Here is a 27586-nt window from a genome sequence, read left to right as displayed (position 1 = left end):
CCTCTACACTGTGAACTGGTACCTCTGTACTGTGGATTGGATCTGCCTTGACTATAAATAATTTTCCATTTTCTGCAACAACCCCCTTTGCAGTGTCTCCTGCTTTTGGCTTCTCCAAGCTGTGTGCCTGCAGATGGGTACAGACATTGTCTCAGTAGCAGGCCTCCTCGCTAAGTTATCCTCAGAGGCTCAGCTCCTAATGCTCCAGAGCCCCTAAATGGGATCGTAGTGTGGCAGGAAAGCAATTCGCAACTCTGCCTTCTTATGGATTTTGTCTGGTTTTAAGTGTACTAAAAGCTGTCCGTTAAAGCAGTGCCCTGTCACTGCAAGGCAGTCACTCCGACGGCAGCCTTCCAGGAGATCTGGATGGCATCAGTGTGAGCTAAAGCCAAACTCGCTTTCCCCCTTTTTTTTCTGCTTCATACAAGGTTATGCTCCCCTCTTTTGAAGGGGAAAATCTAGGTGTGCAGAGTTAAATGATCGTGGAAATACTTTGTATGCATGCTAGCTGGTTCTGCTTGACTGGTTACAATGGTAAGGTGCTGGTTGCTGACACTTCACAGTTAATAGAAATGTTCCAAGAGCTATTGGTAGCAATTTCTGGGGTGTTGAAACCCCTCTTTCTTGAAACTCAGATGTTGGAGGGCTTCTACAAATCTGATCTGCTTGTGGTTTTGGGTTTTTGTTAGAACTCCTCCCTGTACACTGTGTGACTTGTAAGAGACAAGCTCCTTGAGCCATCACTGTCTTCGGTTGCCCGATTACCCATTAGGTAGCCAAGCTTATTCCAGGTTAGTTAGTAGTGCAGGGTTTGCCCTCTATTAAGCTGCTCTTGTTCTGCCTAGCTCAGTTTGCCTGCACTTGCCTCTACGTATTGTTAACGATATCAGGGTTGGTACCGGACTGCTGAGCAGCTAAAGCATCTTACATTGCAGCGCTTTGCCCAGCAAGCCTGTTAGAGCTCTTACAAAATAGAAACATCTTCTGTTTAACCTGCTCATACCTGCTTGGTTCCTTATCTATAGGTCTGCCCACAGCAGCAGAGAAGGTTGAACTACATCAAATAATAGGTGCTTAAATTTTTAACTGACCAGGCTTGGTCAGCAAGAAGCCTGGATAGATTTGAAAGCTTTTCCTTGCCTGCAGCAGATCTGCCTGGTGCTCTCTCCCTGCATTTTGTGTCTAAGATGAGCTCATTTGGGAGGTCTGTTTCTTTTCCAGAACCTAATCAATAAGATGTGGCTTGGGGTCCCATCTCAAGACAAAATGGAGATCCGCAGCTGCCTGCCCAAGCTCCTTCTGGCTCACCATAAAACTCTGCCTTACTTCATCAGGAACAAACTCTGCAAAGTCATTGTGGATATTGGCCGGCAAGACTGGCCGATGTTCTACCATGACTTTTTCACTAACATCTTGCAGGTAAGAAGTTTCTAAAGGGAAAACTTGGTTTCATTCACGGAGAGACATTTATTTTGTTTCCTGATGTAGTGGCTTCCCTTGATGAAGATTAAATAATTACATGAAAAACAAAGTTGCTTCTTAAATTCCTCTTCCTTTTTAATTTTGCAGATAACCCTTCATGTTACATTTCTTTCTAGCGTTATATAAGGGTTTTTTTGACAAAGGAATAATACTATGCAACAAATACCAACTGTACTTTGAATTTTAAATATTTAGGAGTAGTTGTTGAAACTGCAGGGGTTGTGGGTTGTTCTTTAAAGAAAAATATCTGTAAAACTATGGATGTATCACTGGATGATTCTCAAAAGTGAAGTTTCTGAATGTGGCTGTTGGAGATTTTTCACCTAAAAGCCAAAGATGCCCTAAGATATCACGTAAAGTCGCTAATGGAATGTTGTTGGGGTGTTTAAGAGGGCTTTTGCAGGAAGACTAGGGTATGTATTTGAGGATCCTGGCTGAGACAGTGCCATCAGTTTGAATGTTGGTTGTAATTCAGTATCGCCACAGTGAAGCCTGAGCCAGGCTGGAGCCTAACTGGGCTAGTGCAAACCTCCTCTTCTGGTTCGAGTACCTTGTTTCCAGCTCTCTTAAAATTGTGCATAATTGACTTAAAGAAGCTGAGTGTAAAACTGAAGTGCTGCACAGTCTTGTTCTGCTGACATAATTGCATGATTTGAATGCAGCTCTGCCCACAGACAAGCCACAAGGCAGTCATTTAATAAAAAAAACAATAAATCGAAGTCCCGGAGTGTAAGGAGTTTATTTAAGACAAATGGATCTAGTATTACTTGCAAAATTAAAAAAATGCTAACTTGGCATACAGAGCTTGTTACTAACTGGTGTCACCTTTTTTCAGATAGTTTTCTGTAATCATGTGGTGTGACATGCTGCAATTTCTTCTCAAATTGTCAATTTGACAATAAGTACTCTGAGATAACTGTCTACACTTAGTTTTGGCTTTTATTTCACCTGGATCTGCAATTGAATTTCTGAGTTTCTCCTTGCTTTTGTAGCACTTTGGAGGTTATCTTAAGTGATTGCAGAGCCCACTTTGGGTATCTATTTTTCCTTAAGCCTCTCCTTATGAACTCAGCTTCAGAGGGAAATGTTTCCATAAATTAATTTCTAGAGCAGACACCTTCCAAAAATGTTCAGAGAAAGTGGAAGAAAAACACTAATACTGAACTTCAGGACCCCAAAATAAAGAAGAGTAGCATAGGAGTGGAATGCCTTGCTTTGAGTTACAGATGAGTCCTCTCAAGACTTTCTTCTGAGATAAAGAATCAAAACAGTTGCTTCAAATTGCCATTAACTTGTATCCCAGTACTCTTAAATAGTCTCAAAAACTTTTCCTGAACCATTGGATGGGTGGAGAAGTAACTTGGGGTATTGTATTGTCCTTACGCAAACCCAATAATTTGAGGTAGTAAATTTGTTTAAGGTTACTGACGTGCCGGTGCGTGGTACTGCTAAACTTCTGGTATTGTCAGAAAATATTCTGAGAAGAGACATTAAGTCTCTTTGCAACTTACTGACAAGTTGTGCATGCCATTTTAATTTTCTTTTTTAGCTGTCTGCTCCTGTGCCATCATGCTTCCTTTCTGAAAGCTAACGTATATTAAGACTAAGAGCTTTCAGACAGGCTTTTCCCCCCACATATTTCACCAGACTGTGGAGCCTTAGCAGTGTTAACTCAGCGTGTCTCTGGTTTGGTGTGTCAAGGAGATTAGGACTGAGGTCAGCCTGTGTTACAGAATTTCTGACTTCAAGGATTACTTGTAGTAATTGTGATTGGCTTTAGGCTTTTTCTCCCAGAGGGAGTAGCTCATGAATTGCGTTGGATGTTCCAGGTCAACAGAGAAGAGCAGCATTGAACTTCAGCTGAAAATAAAACTTTGTCCCTCTATGAATGTGTCCTTAATCGTGTTCCTTTGCTAATGAAGGCAAAAATCCTTGCTTCCTCTGGTCCTATTCCTGCGCGTTCTGTCCGTGGTGGAAGTCACTCTTTAGGGTAAATGTGATTTCCATTTGAGATGCGATACAGATGCAAGGAGAGGTGGTGTTCCTGTGCGATCCGATATTGGCTGCATCTCTCGGTATGGGAAGGGATGGGCTTTTTAATGGCAAACTGCTTGGCTGATGGCGCGGGCTCCTGACTTGAGCGCGGCTGCAGTGGCAGCCCTGTTACGTGGTGAAACCGCCGGTGCTGAGGCAATTCTGAGAAGTGATGATGTCAGCAGAAGGCAGTAAACAGAAGGAACAAACTGTTACTGGTAAACATGCTGGAACAGAGAACGTGTGCAATGACATTATGACAGCTCTCTTGAAACACCAAGGATTCCCATGGTACTTGAACTGTTGCAACATCGTAGATTAATGTGTCAGGAAATTGAATATTTGCAGTTCTCTTCCCTCAACGCACAGCGCTGCAAACTGTGGGAACTGATCCTCCCTCAGTCTTGAAGCGCTTGTAAACTGCTAATGGTATTACTAACCCCCCGTTTGTCAGCCGAAAGCTTTGCAGAATGTTGTCATCACGTGTTGCATTCATGTGTTTTCCTCTCAGTTAATTCAGTCTCCTGTGACCACTCCTCTGGGACTGATCATGTTGAAAACTACTTCGGAAGAACTGGCATGCCCGCGGGAAGATCTTAGCGTAGCCCGGAAAGAAGAGCTACGCAAGCTGCTCCTAGACCAGGTGCAAACAGTGCTTGGGCTCCTCACAGGTACGAGTTACGGCACTGGAAGCCTTGAAACAAACGGTCTCCTTTCACCATCCTTAAGATCCTAACAAGCTTGCGCATTCTGGGTTCAGCGAAGCGACATGTGGGCGATGTAGTGGCTGCTGCTGCAGTTTGAATGCTCAACTCTACCCGTAGGCATTTGGGTCAGCTTACTATGAAACGAGCTTCTGTAGCAGAGCAGATGTATAGCTACATATGTCCCTCTCTTTATGGAGAGGGATTGGGATCGTGTGTATAAGCGCTTGGTAATTTCTTTGGGGTCGCTAAGAGAAGGCAATGTTCCTTGTCAAAGCACTAAAAATGTTCTCTTGCAGGCTCCAGTATGTTTGTTAGATCGATCTGTCTTTTAGCAGGCTGTTCTGAAAAATATCTCTTTGGCCAGGTATTTTGGAGAGCATCTGGGACAAACACAGTGTTACTGCTGCCACTCCACCACCATCCCCAACTTCAGGAGAAAGTGGTAAGGGCGGCTAAAGCTACAAGTTGATATTTCCATGTATTTAAACTTGCAATATCAGGCATAGATTCCTTCCTTCACTAACCTCTTGTAATAACCCTTTTCTAGAGCTTTTCATGGGCCAGCAAATTTCTAGTTGGAAAGACAAACTTTATATGAAGAAGCAATCTCCACTGCAGTGGATGCCTTGCTGAAAATGCCACCTCACTGAAGAGTACACATTTAGGTTCTTGTTGTCCTCGGATGGCAAGAAGCTTTCTGAAGTGTCAATGCAAAATGCTCTGACATCAGTGAGTTGGCATTGCCATCTCTGAATTTCAGCTGTAAGCACATCAAAAGCCAGAGTGGAGCAAAACTGAAGCCCTAACTAAAAAAAAAAGAGTGGCTAGGATTTTGTGCATATATAGTGAAAGTTTGTTTTCTGCTTATTCCTGTCAGTCTTTTGTGTGGGTGTTTATCTCATCTAAACTCATTTACATACTTATTTCTTATAACCTGCAAATGGGAGGATATATTTCTATGTCCTTGTACTTGGAGCATGTTTCACTTATCCTGTTAAGGCTAAATAGGGGACAGATGTGGAGGGCCCTCCCAGACACAAAGCTGACCTTGACCACCAGTGTTCCTCGTGCTTTGATGTAATATGGGTCGTTATGTTCAGCTTGCCCAAGGTTGTCCGGCAGCATGTTGTGTTTTTGTTCCTGCTGCTTGGAAAACAAAGTGAGAAGAAATACCACGATGCAGTGCAATCAATATTTTGTTTAAAAGCTCTGATCTTAGCTCTGTCTGCTTTCAACAAGAAAAAAGAAGGGCTTAGGGTCTGGAAATGTATAAAAACCGCTTGTGCATAGGGAGAAGACGAAACCCTTGTGGATCTGATAGCTGTTTCTCCAGGGTCACACTGATACAGAGTTGTGCTCAGTGTGTTCTGTGAGTTAAAGGTACATGATATAATTGTGTTGTCTCGCTTATCTTTGGGACCTTAAACAGTAAATTGAGTGTTGCAGATCACTTCCTTGTGGCCAGATTGCATGCGTCAGCTTAAGACGGCTGCCTGTGATAAGTTTTTGTTAATTTTTTGTTAAAACTTTTATGTTGAAGTTTGGTTTGGAGCAGAATTTCAAGTGCTTCTTTCCTGTAAAAGAGTTTAAGACACTTTAATGTTTATAAACAAAACAGAAACTTAAATGGGAAGAAATATTTCCTTGGGGGGAAATTTTGCTGCAGTTAGCAAAAGATTGAAGAACTGAATATTAACAGAAAAGAACAAAACTTGTAGTATCGCTTGGCAAGAGGGAACGTGCTGCTTGGAGAGGGCAGGAGTGCTGGCTTCACCCACCCTGGCAGCAAGAGCCTCAGTACTTTGATGTTGAGTAAGATTGGGGTCTTCCATGGTAAAAAACCTGATTTATATTAGTATCGACTGTTGGTAGCAAGTGCCTCAGTGGCTAATAATGATGCTGGATTTGTACAAAACAGTTTGAATTGTTCCGTGAGCCCAGGTGCGTGCTAGGAGATGCTGGTTAATGCGTGCACATCCGTGACCGTGCCTGCAGGAGCAGGTACCACACCATGAACAGCATGTTCCAGAGGTGCTAGTAACTTAAACTGGTACAACCCAGAAAATCTATTTTGTTGTCTGGAGTTGTAATAAAAAAAGAAACCAAACAGCAGAAGAAATTCTGGACTGATTGTTGGTGGAAGCCTGTTGGATATGTCCTCTCAATTCCTCAATGAATCGCTGGATGGTGCTTGTGCTGAGGCAGCTTTTATCCACCTGTGCATTCACCTTGTAACTTTAGATCCTATTTCTCAAAGTGAAAGTATGCTGCATTTCTGGTCTGGGTCTTTCCTTTCCCCCCTTTCCAGGAAAACAAACAAACTTCTTACACAGCAAATTGTCAAGATATTGCTAGTAATTAAGGCTACACTGACACTTCCTTTAGAAGTTCGGGCTTAATTTCATTGGGTCCTGCCTGTGCAAACTTGTTTATTTGAAACTTTCTCTTTTTTTTTTTTTTCCCCTGTGCTCTGCCTTAACTACTTTCTCCATGTTGAAACTGATTGTGCTTCACGTTCTTGAAGTCTAAAAGGAAGAACACCAAGTGCTTCCCTCTTGTCCACGGCTTGCTCACTTTCTGTGATTTGTGAAGGACTCTCTTCTTTTGCTTTACTTTGTTTAGTAACCAAAGGTCCCTTGGGTCACTATTTGGTGATACAATCAGTCAAAAGAGTCACAGGGTGGAGTAAGAGCACTGACAGGGTTACTAACACGGAGAACATATGGGGATTAAAGCCGGACGCAAAGGCGGTAGCAGCGAGCAGCAGTTGTGGCATTGCACATCTGGTCTTTATTTACAGGCAGAGATGAACGCATGATTGGAAGGCAAACTACGGGACAAACACAGGTTTAGTGAAACCCTGCCATTAAATTCTGCACTGGAGGTGTTAATTGTTTCTCTGTCCTTAAAATTTGTGAAATCCATAAGCTGACCAAATCTTTTTACCCACATATTGTTATATTTGAGTCTCATTCATGCAGCAAAGTATTCCTGTTTACCAGTGACAAACTTCTTTTGTTGCTTAGATGAGGCCATCATCTCTTTCTCTCTACGTTCAGGTGAAACTAAAGATGTTCTACAAGGCAAAATAAGCTTCAGAGTCCCTATAAATGTTTAATATCATCCATCAGAGCCAAAATCTCTTTAGGAACTTGGAAAACCTGTGCTTCCTTTTTTTTTTGCACAGGGAAGCAGGGTGAAATGGTTACTCTCAAGTCTTGCGTAGTTTTTAAATAGCACTTGAAGACAATGCTAAACTCATTTCTCATACCACTTAAGCAAAGGAACTCTGATAATGTCCTGTTGGGAAACATTTGAGTTATTACATCAGTATAGAATTTACTCAGCAATAATCTCTCGGTCTCCAAATGTTGTCTTTGCGTGATTGATAGCTCTTTATTTGATGAATCCCTTCCTTAGACATACTCACACATGTGTGGTAAACAAATGAGTAACAGAAATGTTTGCTGATGCTTAACTTCTGCAGAGCTGGCCTGATCCCAGCCCCTCCCAAGGGTTTTCTCCTTGTGCATGAAGGCAGTTCATCCCGTAAATTTATCACCTGTTTGCAAAGACACCAAATATAACTTAAAATCCCTTAAAGTCTGAGCTTCAGTAATTTAACTGAGTGCAAAGTACTCAGACCAACTGCTGTGAGTTACGGGGACTTAATTTACAATTTCTGGTGTTGATGGATTAAAAGATGATTTTTTTTTTGGTGGAGTTTGGACTGGACATTTGAAAGAAGCACGTCTGCTTCTGTGAAAGCAGAATGCAGACAGCTCTTGCACTGCGGCATATATATATCTGTATAGTTGTGAATGTTACCGCGGGTGCCGCTTTAATATAAGACTAAGCGCTGGGTTATCTAATTCATCTGAAGTAGCATGGTGCCTTAAATTCCTGGAGCGGAGGGGAAAGAAACAATGTTGAGATATGACAGGGAGTTATGAATTTAGTGAAGTAAGACATCGATCTTGATGAAAAATGGAAACTTAAGAGGAATCTGTTCATCATGCATGCTTCTGCATACTTTGGAAATAGCTCAGTAAATCATATCTGTTGTTTTCGTACTCCTAGTGTTGGGTCATTTCACTTTCAAAAAATAAAAAAAAAGTCGGATTTTCTGGGGAGAACTTCAAATTCTGTAACATAGCAAGTACTTGTGAATTTCTAAAGCCAAAGAGATTATTGATACTCAAGGAAGTGTATTGAATAACCCGGGAAGGTGAATGGGTTTTTCAGCATGTGGTCTGTGGAAGCCTGCAAGCCAGTGGGCAGCCTATGCAGGGAAGGGCAGCCTAGCTGGTGGTGTCTGCTTGGACTTCCATAAAGCTTTCAAGAGGGCTTCTTGCTAAAAGCTTTTGAGAAAGCGAAGGCCATCAGGGATAAGGGGAGTCTCTACGTTGTTGAAAAATTGGTTAGAAGGTAGGAGGTGAAAGGGAAGCGGAAGTGGTCCCCTCTTGCCATGAGGGGTAGGTCACCTCTGCAGTGCCGTGCTCATGGCCATACTTGTTAGAGACCTGGGAACAGGGCTCAGTGAAGAGTCAGGGAGGCTTGCCAACGGCACCAAGATGGCCCGAATAGTGAAAAGGAGGCATGACTGAGGACTTGCAGGAAGATCTCGTATGTCTCTGGGCAAACAGGAGGTGAAACGCAACACAGGTAAGTATAACCTACATTTGGGCAGGGAGAGCAGTTCTCGTCTCATGCCAAATCATGGGCTCCAAACTCGCCTTCCGTATGCAGGATTAACTTCTGTCAGGCCAGATCATTCTACAATAATTTCGATTGGCAGCAGTCAAAACCAGGTAACTGCTATGGTGCTGGATGGAATTAAGGTTCCTCTGTGCCTGAATAGCAGCTCCGGTTCTGATCCGCCTGTATCAGTAGGCATAGAGTCAAAACGAAAGCTTTGTAGAAAGGCAGTAAAGATGATTGAGGGCATTGAATGGCTTCCATGTCAGTAATAAGAAAAGTAGTACTCTTCATTCTCTCAAAGAAATTGAGAGCGAGGAGCTGCAATAGAAAGCTATTGAGTGACATGTAGAAGCTGAAGGGAAAGAGATAACTTCTTTTCCCTGTTTGGGGTACAGGAGGAAGGAAATGAAACTAGCAGCTGACAGACCACAAACAAAATCCATCTTTACGCAACGTGTAGTTAAGCTGTGGAATTCTGTCGCAGGATAGTGCAAATATTAAGTTTATGTGGCTTTAGTTGGAGACTGGATAAATTCATGAAAGAGAAATCCTGAGGCTGTACAGAATTTTTTCAAACCCCACTTGGCTCAAGAAGCCTTTGGAGGCTGAGGAATGTGATCTGTGCCTGCGGTGGGCTTTTGGTCACTGAGGAAAGGTGGCCTTACTGGTCTGACTCAGTACATCTGCTCTTACATCATCTACAAGCTGTCATCTGCAAGCAGAAGTAACTCCGCCAAGGTTCAGTGTAACATGGATGTGCCAGGCAACTTGTGCAAGCTTACATCAAGGATTCTCAACCTTGCGAGGGGAGCGAATTTTATAATAAATTCCTAAAATACACCCTGTGGCATTGCTATTATCATCTGAACAAAAATTCAGAAAATTCCGGAATACAAAAATTGCTAGTTCGTCTTGGACAAATCTTTCTATGCCGACTTGCTGAGTGCCAGAGGCTCTGGTGGCTTTTGCTGCATAGCTAGGGCTGGCAGTTGCGGGATTTGGAAGTAGTTGCCTTGATTTATAATGCAGATGTGTTTTTGGTTTCCTAGGTGACCTCTTAAGTAGCCTGTTGCAGAGTCCCAGTGCGGCCAAATTGTTGAACCAGCCAATCCCCATCCTTGATACGGAAAGTGAATATATATGTTCCCTGGCACTGGAGTGCCTGGCACACCTCTTCAGCTGGATCCCTTTGTCTACCAGTATCACCCCATCACTCCTCACCACCATTTTCCACTTTGCTCGCTTTGGCTGCGACACCCGCGTTCGGAAGATGTCTTCTGTCAACGGCAGCAGCCAGAACTCGGTGTTGGGACAGGAGCGTGGCCGACTTGGCGTCTTGGCTATGTCTTGCATCAATGAACTGATGTCCAAGAACTGTGTGCCTATGGAATTTGAAGAGTATTTGCTACGGATGTTCCAGCAGACTTTCTACCTCCTGCAGAAGATTACCAAGGAGAACAATGCCCATACGGTGAAGAGCCGGCTAGAGGAACTGGATGAAAGGTAAGAGCAATCAAACAGCTAAGGAGCTGTGCTAGGGCCTCTTGTTTTCTAAAGGACTGCCTTTATTATTTTGTGGTCATGCATGGTGTGTCTAATCGCCTTTTTTTCAGAGTACTGTGCTGGGGGAGACAGGCAGAAAGGTAGGTGCCCACAGGTAAGGTTCTGGTAAGGGGCTGAGTTTGCTAAGGGACCGTGGTGGCACAGGTTTGTATTCTTTCCTGTCCTCTTCCTCCCCTTTCCCCCGTTCGTTACTGTTTGACTGCAGGTCTGAGGTGGCACAAGAGCTGAACCTGCCCTTCATTCAGTTGTAACAGAAAACAGAAGAGGCTCAGTGAGGTAAAGGCATTGCAGTATTCCCTTTCCTGGTCGGTATCTGCCTTCTCTGCCTAAACTCAAACGTACAAAGAGTGGGTAGATATTCTGCGAGTCATGACTTGAAAGAAAATAGAAGTAGTTTCCTACCCTTCATTGAGATGTGACGATTTCTGATTTGCTTTTTTTATTTTTACTTTTTTTATTTTATTTTTAAACACCACCGAAAGACAGCTTGGGGAACTCCGTTCACAGCAGCGGTGAATGGCTCCACTGCAGAGGCCGTCTAGCATGCTTGACGGAAGGCAGCAGGGGGAAGCGGCAGCATCTCGGGAGGCTGCCGATTGTCTTTTCCCAGAAAGTTACTACCATCCTTGTTGCCTAAAACAGCTTGATTTTTTTATATCATGTATTCCTCCTTGTAGGGGAGAGAGTGAGATTTGTTTTGCTGGTGTGTTGAGTGGTTGAAGCCATGTGTTGGCAGGGCGGTGGAAGAGGTGACGACTTGCTGCTGCCTGTCGTCGCAGGCTCGCTGTGCGAGTGTGCCATGGGAAGGCTGGCAGACTGGTGCTGACACTGGCAAATAGTACCTTGCTACGGATACTTGATGATGGATTTCTGGTGCTGCTGTATAAAATATTTCTGTTCCCAGATGGCAGCAGCAAGGCTTTTGAGGATTTTTTGGTGGGTTTTTTATATCCACATAAGAGAAACAAATGTAGGAAAAAACCTGTGTGTCCTTTTGTAGAGATGACTTGCATGTTTCTTCTGTAAAATTCCCTTTTTTCTGTATCTTTAGATACACTTGTAACTTTGGGATAATCTGGGTTGTGACTTCTGTTTAACAGTGTTTAACAGTGAATTCTACTTGCTCATTTTTTGACTAACTTGCTCCAGCTTCAGTATTGCTCCCTTCCAAGCCACGTTCTGGTACGGTAGAAATCTGCCACCTTTGCGTACAGGCTATGTGCAGAGAGCCAGGAGTTACACTCTGGATTTCACAAAAGCTCTCCTGGGAATCCACAAACTCCTGTGTAACTCGTGTTTTTTCTTCTACGGGGAAGACATCGGCAAGCGGTCTTCACTGGGAAGGTCTGTCTGTAGCTGCGTTGGCCTTCGCAGAGATAGTGTCGCCGTATCGTTATGTTCTGCTGCTTAGCTGTGTTATCCACAGAGAGTGTTGGCATTTGTAACTGAGACCCCTTTTTATTCATTGCTAAAGTCTGAAATGGGGATGTGACTTAAGGTATTCTGGAGGCTGGAAAAATTGAGCTGGTTTCTGCGGGAGTGGAGCTTTCTCCGAGCTGACTCTGTTCTCTTCGTGGAAATGGCTTTGCCTTAAAGATGGAAGATTTTCCTTTTGTCGCTGAAGGACGTATAGCTATACTTTTACATCCAAAACTAAAGAACTTACTGCATGAAAGTGTCTTCTTCACTTGGGCTAACAAAGTCCTAAACAAAATCGTCACCGATAAACCTACCTTCAGGAGGTTGCTATTTTCAGAACCTGCCTGCCCTGGGTCTGTCCTTTCCTTTCCTCTCGTGCTGGTTATTTTTGTTCTGTTACCAAGTCAGCGTGGTTTCAAATGGTACTGCCAAACTAGTCCAGAAAGAGTAAGCTTAAACTCTATTTTGCTTTATTTATGTTGGCTTTAACTCGAAGATCCCAAAATATGGGAAATGGCTAGTAAGGATAGAAGCAAGAAGGGACTTTAGGGCTGGCGGAGCTAGGGACCAAGTAAGAATTTCACCAGTTTTAGATCAGAGCCTCTTTAGAAAATAAAAAATGAAAAGAATGAAGGTGGTGTTTGGATCTGGACTCTTTATTTTTTGCTAGTTTTGCTTTTGAAGTATTTGACCTGTGATCAGATATGTTTTGTGATGTCTTGTCAAGCAGGGAGTGCCAGATAAAAAGAAAGTGTAATCTTTTTGCATGTTCAATGTATTCTGTGTTTTTGTAGGCTCATAATAACCAACAGTGCTGCAGCTCTTGTTCACTGGCAGTGCTGCTGGTCTTGAGTGAGTTCTCATTAGAAAGAGCGGGTTTCCCCCCCAAAAAACCCCACCACAGAGTTTGCAGAAGGGGAGAGCAAGGCAGCATGGTAAAACCAGACTGTTCAAGCGTGTCAGACTTTGCTAAGCCTGACTTTTTACTTAAAAGAAAAACTCGAAGTACTCTGCACTTTGGAGCTCTTGCTGTATGGGAAGGGTGGGCTTCCCTGCACGCAGCCTTGACACTCGATCGGCAGAGCTCTCGCTGTTTGTGTACGATGTTGCAATGCATTGGTCCTGCGTACCGATGGAGATCTTAACTCTTTTCTGCATAGATAGATGTGAAAAGTATTTCTAACCTTGACGAAGCTCGTATCGTGCAGGGCATAATTATATTCCACAAGAACAGCTTACCCCTCTGCGAGGTCTAATTTTTCCCCAACTGCGTACACAAGAACCTTGAGTGCTTGTGCCAAGGTTGTGCTCTTGTTGGACTCCCTGAAACTTTGGTAGCAGGCTTCTTTTTGGACTTTGACTTTGTACAGTCCCAAGCATTGAGTAGTCCCATACTTAGGAGGAAGATTCATCTTTATAGTCTAATTCAGTCGCAAAAGCCTGGGCTCAGTTCAGATACTTTTGGATAGTTGATCTGCGCTGCAGAAGAAACCGTCCCTTCCAGCTCCCAACTCCATGGCTCTCCCACTACCTTGTGTAAATTTAACACATGTATTGCTAATTCCTGCATTAACTTCTTGCTTCCAGCTGAATTCCTCAGTGGGACAGTTTATTTCACTAATCCTATCTGTGTTAGTAAAATGACCCTTGCTATTAAATACTTATTTCTCTAGGGTGGGGGGATTGTGCTTATTTGCAGGCCTGATTGAACTCAGTTTTATTTATCTGAATATTAAAGTTGCTTTTGACTAGACTGTCTTTTCTGCTGTTACAGGTATTAATGGAATGAAGGGTTGCCCATCCTGTAGGTAATTGATGCAGGGCTTTATATTTTAATTGCTCTACTGGCTATTAATTGTAACTTTCTTTTTAATGAAAGGATTTTGAGTGAATTTATCACTATTTCAATGAAATTGCTTTGCCTTGTGGCATCCTTCATGTTTTCTCAGTCATGTTTTCTTCTTTCCCTTGTAGCTACATTGAGAAGTTTACGGATTTTCTCCGGCTCTTTGTGAGTGTCCACCTACGACGAATTGAATCCTACTCCCAGTTCCCTGTGGTTGAATTTCTGGCACTGTTGTTCAAATACACTTTTCATCAGGTACAGCCCTGCAACGTTATTTTTCCCTCGGTCTGTTCTCTATGTTCTGTTGTCTTGTACAGCAGGGATAGCTTGTTTTCCCCAGTGAAGTTGATACCTAAAGTTAGCCCAGGAAAAAAAAAAGGTAATTAACTTGTCTTACTGGCACTTCCCCAGTTGTGCTGGGGACTTTATAAATGGCTTAATGCGCCCTTGGATTTAGTTGGAGACATGTAGTTACCTTGCAAGAACAACTTGTCTGGTGTTTAACTTTGCTCCTGCTTTTATTTTTTTGTTAGTGCTTGGAATGGAGAATGTTATCTAGAAAAAAGTCTCTAGCTTACTTGTTTTGTATTTGGGGATGCTTTTTTCTCCTGTATCTGCTGCTTTTACTGTATCTGAGGCTTTCCTTGTTACTTTTAGGTTTAGTAACAACAGAAAAACCAACCCTGTGACTTTCGGTACACGTTCCCTTGCTGTAGAAGCTGTCACAGTGCATCTCAGCCCTACTTACCCCCATGTGAATAATGGCAAGCAGATTTATAAAATGCTAGAAGCCGATGCAGCAAGCCATGAGATGGGTTAATGCTGAGACCACCCTTGTAATTCCTGGGTTCACACCCTTGCACAAAAGCTCTTGCTCACCTTTTGACACCTACAAATCTCTCCAGTGACCTCCTAGAAATTTTTCAATAAATAAGTTCTTCCCATGGATTGAAGTGCATGCTAACTCGTATTTTCAGTGTGCGAAATCAATCTTGCCATAGCTCATGATATTCATTGTGAATTTTGGTGTATTACAGCCTACCCATGAAGGTTACTTTTCTTGTTTGGACATCTGGACGCTCTTCTTGGACTATCTGACTAGCAAAATTAAAAGTCGCCTGGCAGACAAAGAAGCAGTCCTCAACAGGTAAGCAGTCGGGAAGCTGTCTGGATGCGGCAGACTTCATGATCACCATGGAAGGACTGTGACAAATAAGTTACTGTCTACTCCAACTTTATGTGTAGTTGAGTCTTTTCAATCTCTAGAATAAGAGTATTAAAAAGTATAAACTTCAGTGTTTCACACATATTCGTTCAAAAGGATTCAAACTGAGCAAACTAGGGGGAAAAAAGTGTCGCTTATGTTGCATGTGAACCTAGCAGCCAGAGGATGAAAGCTTTGCAGTCTAAAATAGAACTGTAAGACATTTTAGAGCACATTTTAGCACATATTAGAGGAGGAGACAACTAAGTTGCTTAGTGAGTGTTCACACAGCTCATACAAATAATCAATGAATTAGGAATTTTTTATTTAATTAGAATTTTAAAATTCCTGTTTAAATGAGGATGTGTTTCTGAGAAATATTGACGAGACTGTGTTTGGAAATAAAAAGTTCCCCTTGCTCATGTCTGATGCTAGTGGTGTGTATTAATTGCAACCGTGGTTGGCAGCTCTTCCTTCGTAGATGCTGTCTGCTGCAATAGGTGGCTCTTGGCACTCTCTTGATAAAAGTCCCTTAGAAATCTCTTGAATATACTGGTATCTAGTTCAAGTTTTGGAGGCTTAAAAGTGCCATGGCTTGTGCCATCGTTTGTTCCACTAAGTGCAGAAGGAACCTTCTTTCCCTCAAGCACGCTAAATACGAGTGGTTGGGTTTTGAAAGGCAACCTGGCATGATAACCACAAAGAACAAACGTGGAACTAGCTTACACCAGACAGCTCTCTTCCTTTCAGCATGGGAACTGTGGGGTTTTTAACTTCTCAAGTAGTACATATTTGCATTTGAACTTATAATTTGTTCCTAATTTGCTGCTCTCTGCCCAGTGCTGTTGAACTCTGCCTTGGCGTTCTGCTCCTCTTCATCTGGCTAATGGGCATGTAATGAGTGTTACCTTCGTGTCAAATAGTTTGTTGTAGAGAAAATTGAAACAAACAGTAGCTGTCTCTAGGAGACATGTTGTACTATAAAACAAACAAAAAAAGGGTAGAAGTGGTGGAAACTTGTGCTGCTGTTTTCTCAGAACTACCTGTCCTTAGTGACAACTGCTTGAGCTTCCTGCGTGCTGTCAGACGTGTAAATGCTGCAGTTTGACAGTCTGGGAGTGGTTACACCACAGGAGCACAGATGAAGTTTCCTGTTCTGTGGTTCACAAACTTTGCATTCAGTACACGTTACAACTTTTACTACTGGATACATTGCTAAATCCAGAGTTATGTCATCTCTTACATTACGGAAAAGATGGTAATTCCGCCACCTTGCACAAGAGCTTTCACTGCTTAGCTAGTGACACAGCTGACTAGTCTGCCACTTGGATTGCATCACACTCTGAATCTCTGTTAGTGGATGTTAATGCCTAGTTTTCTAGCTTGATCTTACCTAGAAAAGGTCCTTGCATCGGACCAAATGTTCTGGGAAAGGAGGGTTTCTTTTAAAAACAAACCAAACTTTGGCATTGTGTCACCAGGAATGATTGCGTGCTCAGGTGGCTCTGTGCTAATTTTGCAACTTGGCATTAGGTCATCAATGAGAAGGAGGGTCTTCTGGCTCTGTACCAGCCTCATAGCTCTGAGACACGAAAAAGATATCTTCCAGTGATGTGCCTTTAGTGTTACAGTACAGATAGAGAAAATGCTGGCTTTGAATTCTTTGGCCAACAGTGGAGGGAAAGAGGATGGCAGGACAAATAGCCTCAGGGGAGGCCCCCTCTTGAGGCAGGCAGCAGTAACTCTGCCCTGTTTCATCTCTTCCTCGTTCACTGCCCAAAAAGCTGAGCACCAGCCAGGCTGCTGAGGAGCAGCTTAAACAACAAGAGGCTCCTGGTGCCTCCTGTTCATGTACATCTGCTGTGACTCCTGGCAAGCCACTCCTACCTTTCCTGTTTTGAACTCTTGGGCTGCTTCTGTTACTAACAGTTTTCCCTTCAGCGTTAGCGGGGTATCGCATATTACCAAGGCTCTTTCCTCACAGGTAACTTGTGACCTGAAATGACGTGATATTCTTAATCCTAGGGTCTGTTTGGTGTTTCCTCAACAAACCTGTAGAGCTACACTGCAGCCTCTTTGCAGTGGCCCGCTCTAAACTGTCATCTGTTTTACGTGTCTCCTTTGCTAGAAAGGCCGCGGGCGCAGCAATTTCTGCAGAACTGTTTGATCGAACTCTTGCTCTGTCTTCTCCATGGTCACAGGTACGAAGACGCCTTGGTTCTGTTGCTGACAGAGGTATTGAATCGAATCCAGTTCAGGTATAACCAGGCACAGCTGGAGGAGCTGGATGATGAGACGCTGGATGATGATGTAAGGAGCAGGGTTGAACCAGGACCAGGTCCAGATACTAAGCCTGGAATGTCTTTCCCACTTGGAGTACAAGCTGGACAGCTGCTTCTTCACTCCATTCTGCATGGGGTTTGAGGTTTAAAGCAGCATGAAATACTTGTGACAAAAATGTACTTAGTCACACTGAAAGAATATGACCTTTTGTTTTTAACTTGTTTTTTATGGGGGGAAAAAATACAGATACTTATATTCTGACTATTAGAGGCATTAGGTGCCCATGTCTGGTTGCTTTGGAATTTAAATGCTGAAATATCTCTGAGACAAAAGCTTTAAGCTGTATACGTTGTTGGTGCTTCCATTTAAGCTTATTTCTCCTGAGTCGGTATTGATAAACATCATCTCAATACTGATAAATGTAAAAGTGGAGTAGGCGGCCAACAGAGATGAGGCTAGAGCGCTGGAAGGGCAGGTTGTTCTGTGTAACAGCTGCTTGTCAGCTGTGCTTTAGGAGTGAACGCTTGTGGCTTCTCTCTCCAGGGAAACCTGCGTGCATGCCTAAAGCATGGGTTGACAAAATTATTCTCCGTCGAGTGTCTGGCAGCATATGAGAATTGTAAGAGTGGTATCTCATCAGTATCTGTGTGTCTGCAAAAGCTAAGCAGTGGGAAGGAGCTAGATAGTCCTATCACTGTCATCTTAAGCTACATTAGTCTCCAAAACCCCATGTGTTTCCCTCTGGAAGTGCTGTGCTTACCTTGGTGTTTCTTCCCATAGCAGCAGACCGAGTGGCAGCGGTACTTGCGCCAGAGCTTGGAAGTGGTTGCAAAAGTCATGGAGCTCTTGCCAACTCATGCTTTCTCCACACTAGTAAGTAGTTATCCAGACCAAAAGTGCAATGTGAAACGAGCACCGACTGCCGGAGTTCGTTACAAGCTGTTTGATAGAGGCTGCGGTGCCAAACAAGTAGGGAGATGCAGTTTTGGATGCAAAGCTTGGCAAGGGGGAGACCAGAAATTGAAGGAAGCAGCTTGGGTTTTAGGCTTTCTCACATTTCTTGGTGTGTTTTAAAGAAGGTACTTCAGTGAGCATCTGAGTCCTACTTGCTGGACACCAAGCTCTTCAGAAATGCCTATCTCTCAAGGCGTAAACGTTTGGCAGTAGTCCTTCACTGCTGTTTATCCTGGCTTTTATATTAGGAGGCAGCGCTGCGAATTGGGCAGATGAGCGTCATTATTAGGGTTTTAAGGAGAGTGAAATCTTTGCTTAAATGAAAGCCTAGAAACAAATGCTGAGAAGAGTGCCTCGGACAATTGGGAATTATATCTGATAAACACAGATTAGTGCTTCTCTCCAGGTAGCGCCACTGCTGTTGCTAGAATCGGTGGTGTAAAAGTTGTCTGGGTGCGTAGCTTTATGATGATTTCGGAGGAGGAGGCTGTGAGCCAGCGGAGTCCCAAATTCAGAGCAGTCAGTGCCTTTTTGCTGGGTGAGAACAGCAAGCATAGCAGTGGGATCTCAAAGCAAGTCTATTAATTCTGCTGGAGATACTGCATACCTAGACCTCTGAACCATATGCCCAAGAAGCAAAGAAAACTGAGCTGCTGCAGAGGCAGAAGATGCCTGACCTGAACTGCTTTTTTAAATTGATCATAGAACATCACAGACTGGTTTGGGTTGGAAGGGACCGCAAAGCCCATCCAGTTCCACCCTCCACTAGCCCAGGCTGCCCAAAGCCCCATCCAACCTGGCCTTGAACACTGCCAGGGAGCCAGGGGCAGCCACAGCTTCTCTGGGCACCCTGTGCCAGGGCCTCAGCACCCTCACAGGGAAGAATTTCTGCCTCACATCTCATCTCCATCTCCCCTCCTGCAGCTTCAGGCCATTCCCCCTTGGCCTGTCGCTCCCTGCCCTTGTCACCAGTCCCTCTCCAGCTTTCCTGTAGCCCCTTCAGGGACTGGAAGGGGCTCTAAGGTCTCCCTGGAGCCTTCTCTTCTCCAGGCTGAACAAGCCCAACTCTCTCAGCCTGTCTCCATAGCAGAGGTGCTCCAGCCCTCGCATCATCTCCGTGGCCTCCTCTGGACTCTCTCCAACAGCTCCAGGTCCTTCTTGTGCTGGGGACCCCCGAGCTGGACACAGTACTGCAGGGGAGTCTCACCTGAACGGAGTAGAGGGGCAGAATCCCCTCCCTCGACCTGCTGGTGATGCAGCCCAGGACACGGGTGGCTTTCTGGGCTGCCAGCACACATTGCCGGCTCATGTTGAGCTTCTCGTCCCCCAACACCCCCAAGTCCTTCTCGTCGGGACTGCTCTCCATCCATTCTCTGCGCAGCCTGTAGCTGTGCTTGGGATTGCCCTGACCCACGTGCAGGACCTTGCACTTGGCCTTGTTGAAGTTCATGTGGTTCACATGGGCCCACCTCTCCAGCCTGTCCAGGTCCCTCTGGATGGCATCCCTTCCCTCCAGTGTTTTGACCACACCACACAGCTTGGTGTTGTCGGCAAACTTGCTGAGGGTGCACTCTATATCACCGTCCACGTCGCTGACAAAGATGTTAAATAGCGCTGGTCCCAGTACCAACCCCTGAGGAACACCACTCGTCACTGGTCTGCACTTGGACATCGAGACATTGACCACAACTCTTTGAGCCAATTCCTTATGCACTGAGTGGTCCGTCCATCAAATCTGTGTCTCTCCAATGCAGAGACAAGGGTGTTGTGCAGGACAGTGACAAATGCTTTTCACGAGTCCAAGTAGATGATGCCAGTCACTCTTCCCTATACACCATCGCTGTAACTCTGTCATAGAAGGCCACCAAATTTGTCAGGGACAGTTTGCCCTTAGTGAAGCCACGTTGGCTGTCACCAGTCACGTCCTTATGATCTGCTCCGTGATCTTGCCAGGCACAGAAGTGAGACTGACTGGCCTGTAGTTCCCTGGGTCTTCCTTTTGATAATTTTATTTAAGAAACATTATGGCTGAGCTAAACACTAGAAGCATATTACTAGAAACTTTGAGGTAGTGAGCAAAATAGTCCTCCTACAAAGGCAGAAGTTCCTCTGCAGTGTGGTGGCACGGCATGAGTCACAAGAGGCAGACGGATGGAGCAGCATAGGGGTCATATGGTGAAGAGCATGTGGCTTCCTCAGAGTAACACATTAATGTGAGGAAGACTATCTGTTGTTTTTTGAATAGGTCTCCTCCTGCAGTTACACAAAGGTGCTCAACTGTTAATTAGGCACAGCCTGTTAGAAACTTAATAGCGAGTGCTTTCCTTGAGCCCCGTGTTAGTTTGGTTTTGTACACTGGATAATTGGGGAGATGCTCAAGCAGTTTCACATGCTTTTCACAGCAGCCTGCAGCGCTGTTGAATGCAGCGGCTTGTCTATTGGTAGAAAATAATGAAAACGATGTAGAGCAGCTGCCATTACTCTGTCCCATGCTGGAAAATGAAAGGCTGCCGTTCCCTGTGCTGATGGATGAGGGAGCTTTCATAAAACTAGCCACTTCAAATGTGGTGACTTTGCCCATAGAAATTAAGTAGAACTATGCCAGACTGAAAGTGTTGGAAAATATTCTTTCATGTGGGATATTTGCAAGGAAAAAGTCAGCGTGCAATTTTGTCCTGTAGGTATACAAATGCGGTAAGGCACAAGGCGAGTAACCCCCTAATAGATACCACCGAAATACCTTGGCTGGCCAAATGCTGCTTCGAAGGCGTTCTGGTCACACTTTGTAACACACTCCCCTGTGGTAGTGTAACCTCTTAGCTGAAATATCACCAAGATCGGGCATGTTTGCTGTCGATCCTGAACGATGGAGTTGGGCTAATGCTCTGTTCCCAGGCCAGGATGCACGACAACTGCGGTGTTTGCTCCCTTGGCCGTTTTCCCTGTGGGGCTTCAGCTGTTCCCGATGCAGCCGGCAGCTTCTGTACTGTTACGGAGGCACCGAATGCCACTTCTTTGGTTGAATAATATTTTGATAGCTGCATTTTGAGAAGCTGATACTTAAGGGTGAGCTTCCTTTGCTTCAGGCTCTCCCTTTCCCCTCCTCTGTTCAATCTGGGTTGTATATCCATCTTTGTATTCACACTGGTGGCATGCTGTGCTGTCGCTTAGATTTGTCAGACTGCTATCTTGTTAGGCTGATTGCTGGTGTTTGTGGAGAAGGGAGAGCTTTCCACAGAGAAATGCCTTCAGGCTGGTGATCTCTGTTTTCATGACAGCTATGGAGGTGTGAGAAGCTGTGGCGTTGCAGGATCAGCCCAGAACCTAGCGACTTGCCTTTTCTCCAAATGTCTTTTTGAAGGCATTAGAAAGAAATAAGAAAACTGTGCTCTTAACGGAGTAATTGGGAGTAGTTGGGTGTTAACTGTCTGCCAAGCCCCCAAATCACACTCATTTCTTGTCTCTTCTAGTTTCCAGTTCTGCAGGATAATTTGGAAGTGTATCTGGGACTCCAGCAGTTCGTGGTCACTTCAGGGACAGGTAATAACCATGGTCCAGCACTGCGCTCCTCGCTCTTTGAACAGCTGATTGCAAAACCACCTCAGGCCTGCTTTGGTGTGTTGCTTTTTCCATATTCCGTTGAGGATCTGAACACATGTATGGTGCCTAATAGTTCAGTAGCCAAACTCCAAGAGCTGACAAAAATCTAATAATGTAATTTATTTATTGGTATGGTTCTTCCCTTGTTCTGGTACTTGAAATGAAGATACCATATGGGTTCAGAACAAGTATGCAGCATCAAATACTACAGTAACATGGAGGGATAATGGTTAACTTTTTTCCTCCCACTAAAACTTACTTAAAGGTTGTGCTCCTGTTTGCTTTGGGCTCGAATCGGGTGTGAAGTTGTCAGCCATAGGAGCATTTTTATTTAGGCTTCAATTAAAAGCATTGTGAGTCAATGAGAAGATGAAGCATTCAGGATGTAGTAGTAGTTTCTGAAGACTTATCTAGCTGGCATTTCAAGAGCTTTCACGTATAAAATAGTTTACAAAGATACCAGTGCTCTCACCTGAATAAAAAGCATGAGCATAGCTTTGTTGCTCCTTCCTGAGAAATAAGGAAAGTAGTAGTAGTGAGGTCTGTATGAGAGAAGATTGTAGCTAAGGTAACTTTATATTTTAAGTTTTCTGGTATGACCAGTCAAGGAATCTGTTACATCTTCAACACTTATATATGGCAGAATGGCAATTGTCATATAGACAGTTCAGGAAAAAAAAATATTTCCACTATTAAGATCATTTCAGACCTAGGATAAGCACTGTGTAGGTTTTTAGTGCTGGAGCAACAATCTGTATTAGAAGCTGTTGTGTGGGCTGGCTGTTTAGCTGATGGATCAGATGCAGCTGGGGTTCAGAACTGGTGTAAAGTGGCATGCTTGTTGCTGAAAACTTAATCCGAGATTAAATACAGGCAGTGAAAAGAAAAACAGATTTTCTTTGAAATGTGATGTTGCAGAACATATTTGCTTTTTTAGTAAAAGGTCTGGAATGTTTGGAGACCAGGTATACGCAGCTGAGTGGTAGGACAGTTGCATAGGTAATAAGATTGGCAAATCTAGTTATCCTTTTTTTTTTCTTGTATCTGAGAAAAATGAAAGTAAATAATCACGCTTCACATCAGCAGCCGATACGCTCTTCTTTCAAATATGCTGCTGGAACGCTTCTTGCACTGTAGCCAGCAGAGGGAGTGTGAGTAATGACCCTCTCTGCAGATCTGGGATTGCTTTTTGATGTCAATGGATAACCAAAAAGGCTCCTGTTTATATAGGTATTCCTATTAAATAGAAGAAAATTAATGTGTAAAAGGCTGAAATAGCTGGTAACACTTGTTTCAGCCTTTTAAGAGGAATTTGAAGTGTGGCAGTTGAAGCAGTTGAACTTGTCTTACTCAGTTTGAGTATTTTGGTCACTTGGACAGTGCTCTGATTTGAACTGTGACCCACTGCCGAGCTAATTTAAGAAGAATGCTTGTAATGTAATTAGAATAAACTTTGCATTTCCTGTAGCTATGTAATTAATTTTCCCATCCTGAAGAGCTGTATTTATTAGTCACAAGGCTACGTATTTTTTTCTTGCACGAGGTTTTTAAAGTATGTGTTTTCAGACTGCTAGGCTCTTAGTGGTTATTAGCACAAGTAGTTATTTACACTTAGGTCTTTTGGCTAATGAACCATAACGTCATTTCAGGTCACAGGCTGAACATCACTGCAGAGAATGATTGCCGGCGTTTGCACTGCTCCTTGAGGGACCTGAGCTCCTTGCTGCAGGCCGTTGGTCGTTTAGCAGAATACTTCATTGGGGACGTGTTTGCTGCGAGGTTCAATGATGCTCTTACAGTGGTGGAGAGGTAGGTGTGGGAGGGGGACTTGCGGTCCCTTCACCAGCGCAAGGAGCAGTTGTCACCACTGCAGCGAGTGTGAAAACCGAGGTTTCTCTCTGCCTCCCCTCGTTAGGATTGAATTGAGATACAGAGAATCTTAATTATTACATTCATCAGTGCTAAGTTTCACAGATGGCTTTCTAAATCCTTAACCAAAGAAATAACTAATAGGCGGGATTAAATAAAATCAGTCACTTGAAAAGATTGAGGTACTTGTTTTCCAGCATCTGTGTTTGTGGTGCAATGAAATGGGATGTAGAGTCTGATTACTTCAGAGTTGTAGCTCTCAAAGATAAATCACCAAAATCTCTTTTCTTAAATGAAAAGCTCTGGGAAAACTGAAGGGCAGGTGTCATTTGATTCTTCACCTCCAAGAAACTTAATTAGCACACAGTTGCAAATCACACAATTTCAGGGCTTTGCACAGCTGCCTTGGTTATGTTTTTTCATTTCCATGCAGGAATATCGTACTTGTTCCATCTTATCACAACCAATAAAATAAGCTCTAAATTATTTTCAACTAAATGCTCTAAATCTTGTCTACGTATTAGCAAAATATTGACACAGACTCGCCAAGAGCTGTATTCAGATAAGATGTTAAGTGGATTTGTACATGTGTATATCCATCATACGGTCCCTTTATATTACCATATACGCATTCACTTCCAGGTTGGTAAAAGTAACATTATACGGATCCCAGATTAAACTGTACAACATCGAAACTGCAGTACCGTCTGTATTGAAACCTGACCTTATCGATGTGTGAGTATGAGAGATCCTGCAAATGGCTGTATCGGGATTTCATACCTGCATGGGGAGGTGGAAGCATCCGATCTCCTAGATCTGGTGCTCTAACCACTTGGCAAACGTTCGGAAAAGCACATCTCTCCAGTGATTGCTGGCTAACCAGGAGGGCGCTTTCTTTTAACTGTTGAAGGTTAAGGCTGCTGCCAGCATTTTGGACCACTGTTTCCTCAAATTGATGTACTGAGGGTATTTAAAGAAAAATAAAATTGTGATGACAAGCAAAAATGCTAGTTGTATTAGCTGTAAAAGCAAACTGTTACTCTGCCCTGTCCTAATGGCTGAAAAAGCTTAGTTCTTTTGCGGTGTAATTAAATGGTAAAATAAGTGTTATGATAGTGGTATTTTAAGAAATGGATGCGCTATCGGTGTGTAGTTCCAGGTTATGGATTTTTTGCTACCGAAGTCAGATCTATGGCTCAGGTAAAAGATGTTTTTCCTAGTACAGGGTTTTGAGTCCTTGGCTTCCAAGACAAAGGTATGCCTTCCAGCTAGGCAAGCCATTTCTGAAACAAATGAGCGCCTTCGATCCAGAAGTTGACATTAAATGTGAAATCTTCATGCTGGTAGTAATAGAACACTGCTCTGTGACAACCTTTTAGAGACTGGAAGCATTCTTAATGCAGGATTTTTCCATGTTAGTGAGGTGTTTTCATCCTTTTCTGTGTCCCACGTCCCTGTGTCCCACATCCCTTGTGATCCATTTTCTAATGCTAGCCTAGCAAAGGTACACTGCCAGACATTTGGGGGGCGTCCGCCTGGGCGATCTCAAAGAAATATCCTGACTCAAAAATCTTGATAGAGAGCTGTGCCAAAATTATAATTACATTGTAATCAACTGGTAGGCTGACTAAAAAATTGACCTTATCAGTTTATACCTTTGAATTAATACTGTTGCTTAATAGATGAGTCCAGTTACAGCCCACCTTTAAATATGCCTTGAACGTACAAGGTCCAGGACAAAGAAAAAAGTTTTAGGCCATGCAGCTAACATAATAACAAGGAGTTTACCTGTTCTCAGTTAGTGGAAGAGTGGGATAGAGGTTAGGCAATAAATACACGAAGGGTGAACACAAGATACTAAGGCAAAGTGTTGATTAAAAAACCCAACCCTTCAACCTGCTGTTAAAGGTAAGATTTACTTCTTTATGGACTTCCTTATTTTTCCCCAAAGTGCATAAAGGCACGGGACTTGCTGACAGAAACAGAGGTGTTCAGGAGGTGATTGGTGCAGACTGGGAATTGCCTGCTGTAGACGACAGAATTTAAACGCAGTCGCTATGGTGGGGATGTGCATGTGGGAGAACCTTTATTTTTGGAGGAAATATCAGTGTTCACAGACTACTCTTTTCAATAAAATCTGCAGATTGGTTACGTAGCATCCTTGTAATTGCGCATGACTAGGTGCCAAAAGATTTCTATAACGCAATTGCCTTCTGTCCCTCCTTGCCTGTAATCAGGTGGGCATGTGAAATGGATCTTGTGCTGTAAGACTAGGGAATACTAGAAGTGATTGTCATGGCACTTGCCATTCTGCAGTCTTTCCAGCTGTGTGAATTTGGGACTGCTTTCCAGTTTTCTGCCTGTTTCTGCAGAGAGCTGAGAAGTCTGCAGAATCAGAATGTTGCTATGCAGAGCTTTAATAACAGCCCAAGACTTTAAGTCTAAACAGAGATCCCAGACCTCTTCAGGTGCTTAAATATGATGTCAAAGAGTTCTGAAAAGAGCTAAGGATGTCATTAGTCTTTAACTAATGCTCGCTGGCACAACAGTCCTCCCAAGCTAGTGTAGTACAACTTTAAAACTATCTTCTCTAACTTCTTTCATAGTGTGCTGTTGAAACTACTCACTGTGCTCAGGACTTGTGCCCTTCTGCAGCTATCCTGCTCGTGTACCTTTTGTCCTGTATGTATCTTACTCTTGCTCTGCTCCTCCGCAGCCACGCTCAGTCCCTGGCAGCTCTGCAAGCCTACGCGCACTGGCTCGCGCAGTTCTACAGCGAAGTTCACCGGCAGAACCCGGAGCAGTTCATCTCTCTCGTCTCCACCGCTCTGGAGGCAATCACGCCCCTCATCAGTTCTAAGGTACCTTCGTCAGTGCTGGGCTGGGGGCTGAGGCTGGGCTTCCACCTACAGCAGGAGACTGCTGTTGTGTTGGGGTGTTTAACAGTCTGCTCTGGACCCCACTGTGGCTCCTGATGTGAACCAGTCTGTGGGAGCTGGATCTCTGTCTTCCAGAGCCACAGCACATGTCTTGTGTAAGGTGAGACCAAGAGCAGTTCTAAATAATAGCACTGTAGGGCAAGGTAATATGAGAGTAAGCAACTCGGAGGCATATAAACTCAGTCTAATGGCTTGAAAGTGGGGAAATTTCTCTCTTCCATAGTATTAAAGGAACTGACCTGTGCTCTGATTGGCAAATAAATACTTGTTTGCAAAAACCTGTTGCAGTGTGTGGTTCTGTGCGGTGGTGTCGCTGGGCAGCCTGACCCATGCCTCCTCTGTTCCAGGTGCAGGAGAAGCTGCTGCTGTCTGCGTGCCACCTGCTAGTCTCTTTGGCCACCACGGTGCGACCAGTGTTCCTGATCAGCATCCCAGCAGTGCAGAAGGTGTTCAACAGGATCACGGACACCTCCGCTCAGCGGCTTCCTGATAAGGTGATTTGTCTGAAACACGAAGAACGTAGATTAGGTGCTCGGGAAGCTGTGCTTCGGCTCTTACTGTATGAGGTATAACCTCAGAAAGAAAAAAGGGAGTGTGGGGCAGCAGTTACCTCTGTACTGTGGATATCCAGGAATCCCAGTGATAGATTACTGACAAACTATTTCAAGCAACAATATAAGGGGGGAAAAAAAACCAAACCACAATTGCAACTCTTAGATCTTACTCCTTTCTTATTTGCTGACACAGTCCCTGACTCTGTTGTCTTTATAGTGCTGGCATGTTGATTCTGACCTACAGGAGTTTTCTGTGAAACTTAACATCAGCATTCCACATCCCTCACTCCAACTTAGTATTGATACTACAGAAGTACTAAAACGCTGCAGCGGAGGTTGGGATATGGTTGTATTGTGTGCTGGCATGGAGGCATAAAATGTTGTACAAGCATAAAGCTTAGCGTGTAAACCAGTGTGTAACGACAGTGGTA

At 43.8% G+C, this 27586-nt stretch overlaps 1 protein-coding gene across 3 annotated transcripts in view; it reads left to right on the top strand.

Moving 5' to 3' along the window:
• The window catches only part of XPO6 (exportin 6), a 55867-nt gene that overhangs the window by 19691 nt on the left and 8590 nt on the right, over nucleotides 1–27586 (top strand). For 2 of the 3 annotated variants that reach the window (XM_054842539.1, XM_054842541.1), the window contains exons 4-16: nucleotides 1222–1419; nucleotides 4028–4187; nucleotides 4588–4665; nucleotides 9974–10427; nucleotides 13881–14007; nucleotides 14790–14899; nucleotides 17158–17266; nucleotides 18020–18112; nucleotides 21664–21733; nucleotides 23443–23602; nucleotides 24305–24397; nucleotides 26379–26523; nucleotides 26949–27095. In XM_054842539.1, the coding sequence (XP_054698514.1) occupies nucleotides 1222–1419; nucleotides 4028–4187; nucleotides 4588–4665; nucleotides 9974–10427; nucleotides 13881–14007; nucleotides 14790–14899; nucleotides 17158–17266; nucleotides 18020–18112; nucleotides 21664–21733; nucleotides 23443–23602; nucleotides 24305–24397; nucleotides 26379–26523; nucleotides 26949–27095 (1944 nt within the window). The remainder of the gene's footprint in view (nucleotides 1–1221; nucleotides 1420–4027; nucleotides 4188–4587; nucleotides 4666–9973; nucleotides 10428–13880; nucleotides 14008–14789; nucleotides 14900–17157; nucleotides 17267–18019; nucleotides 18113–21663; nucleotides 21734–23442; nucleotides 23603–24304; nucleotides 24398–26378; nucleotides 26524–26948; nucleotides 27096–27586) is intronic. The other variant, XM_054842540.1, reaches the window with a different exon arrangement.

The sequence above is a fragment of the Grus americana genome, chromosome 15 (genome assembly GCF_028858705.1).
Source record: "Grus americana isolate bGruAme1 chromosome 15, bGruAme1.mat, whole genome shotgun sequence".
NCBI lineage: Eukaryota > Metazoa > Chordata > Aves > Gruiformes > Gruidae > Grus > Grus americana.
Note: the sequence above shows the minus strand (reverse complement) of the source record. Positions and strands in the feature narration are given on the sequence as shown.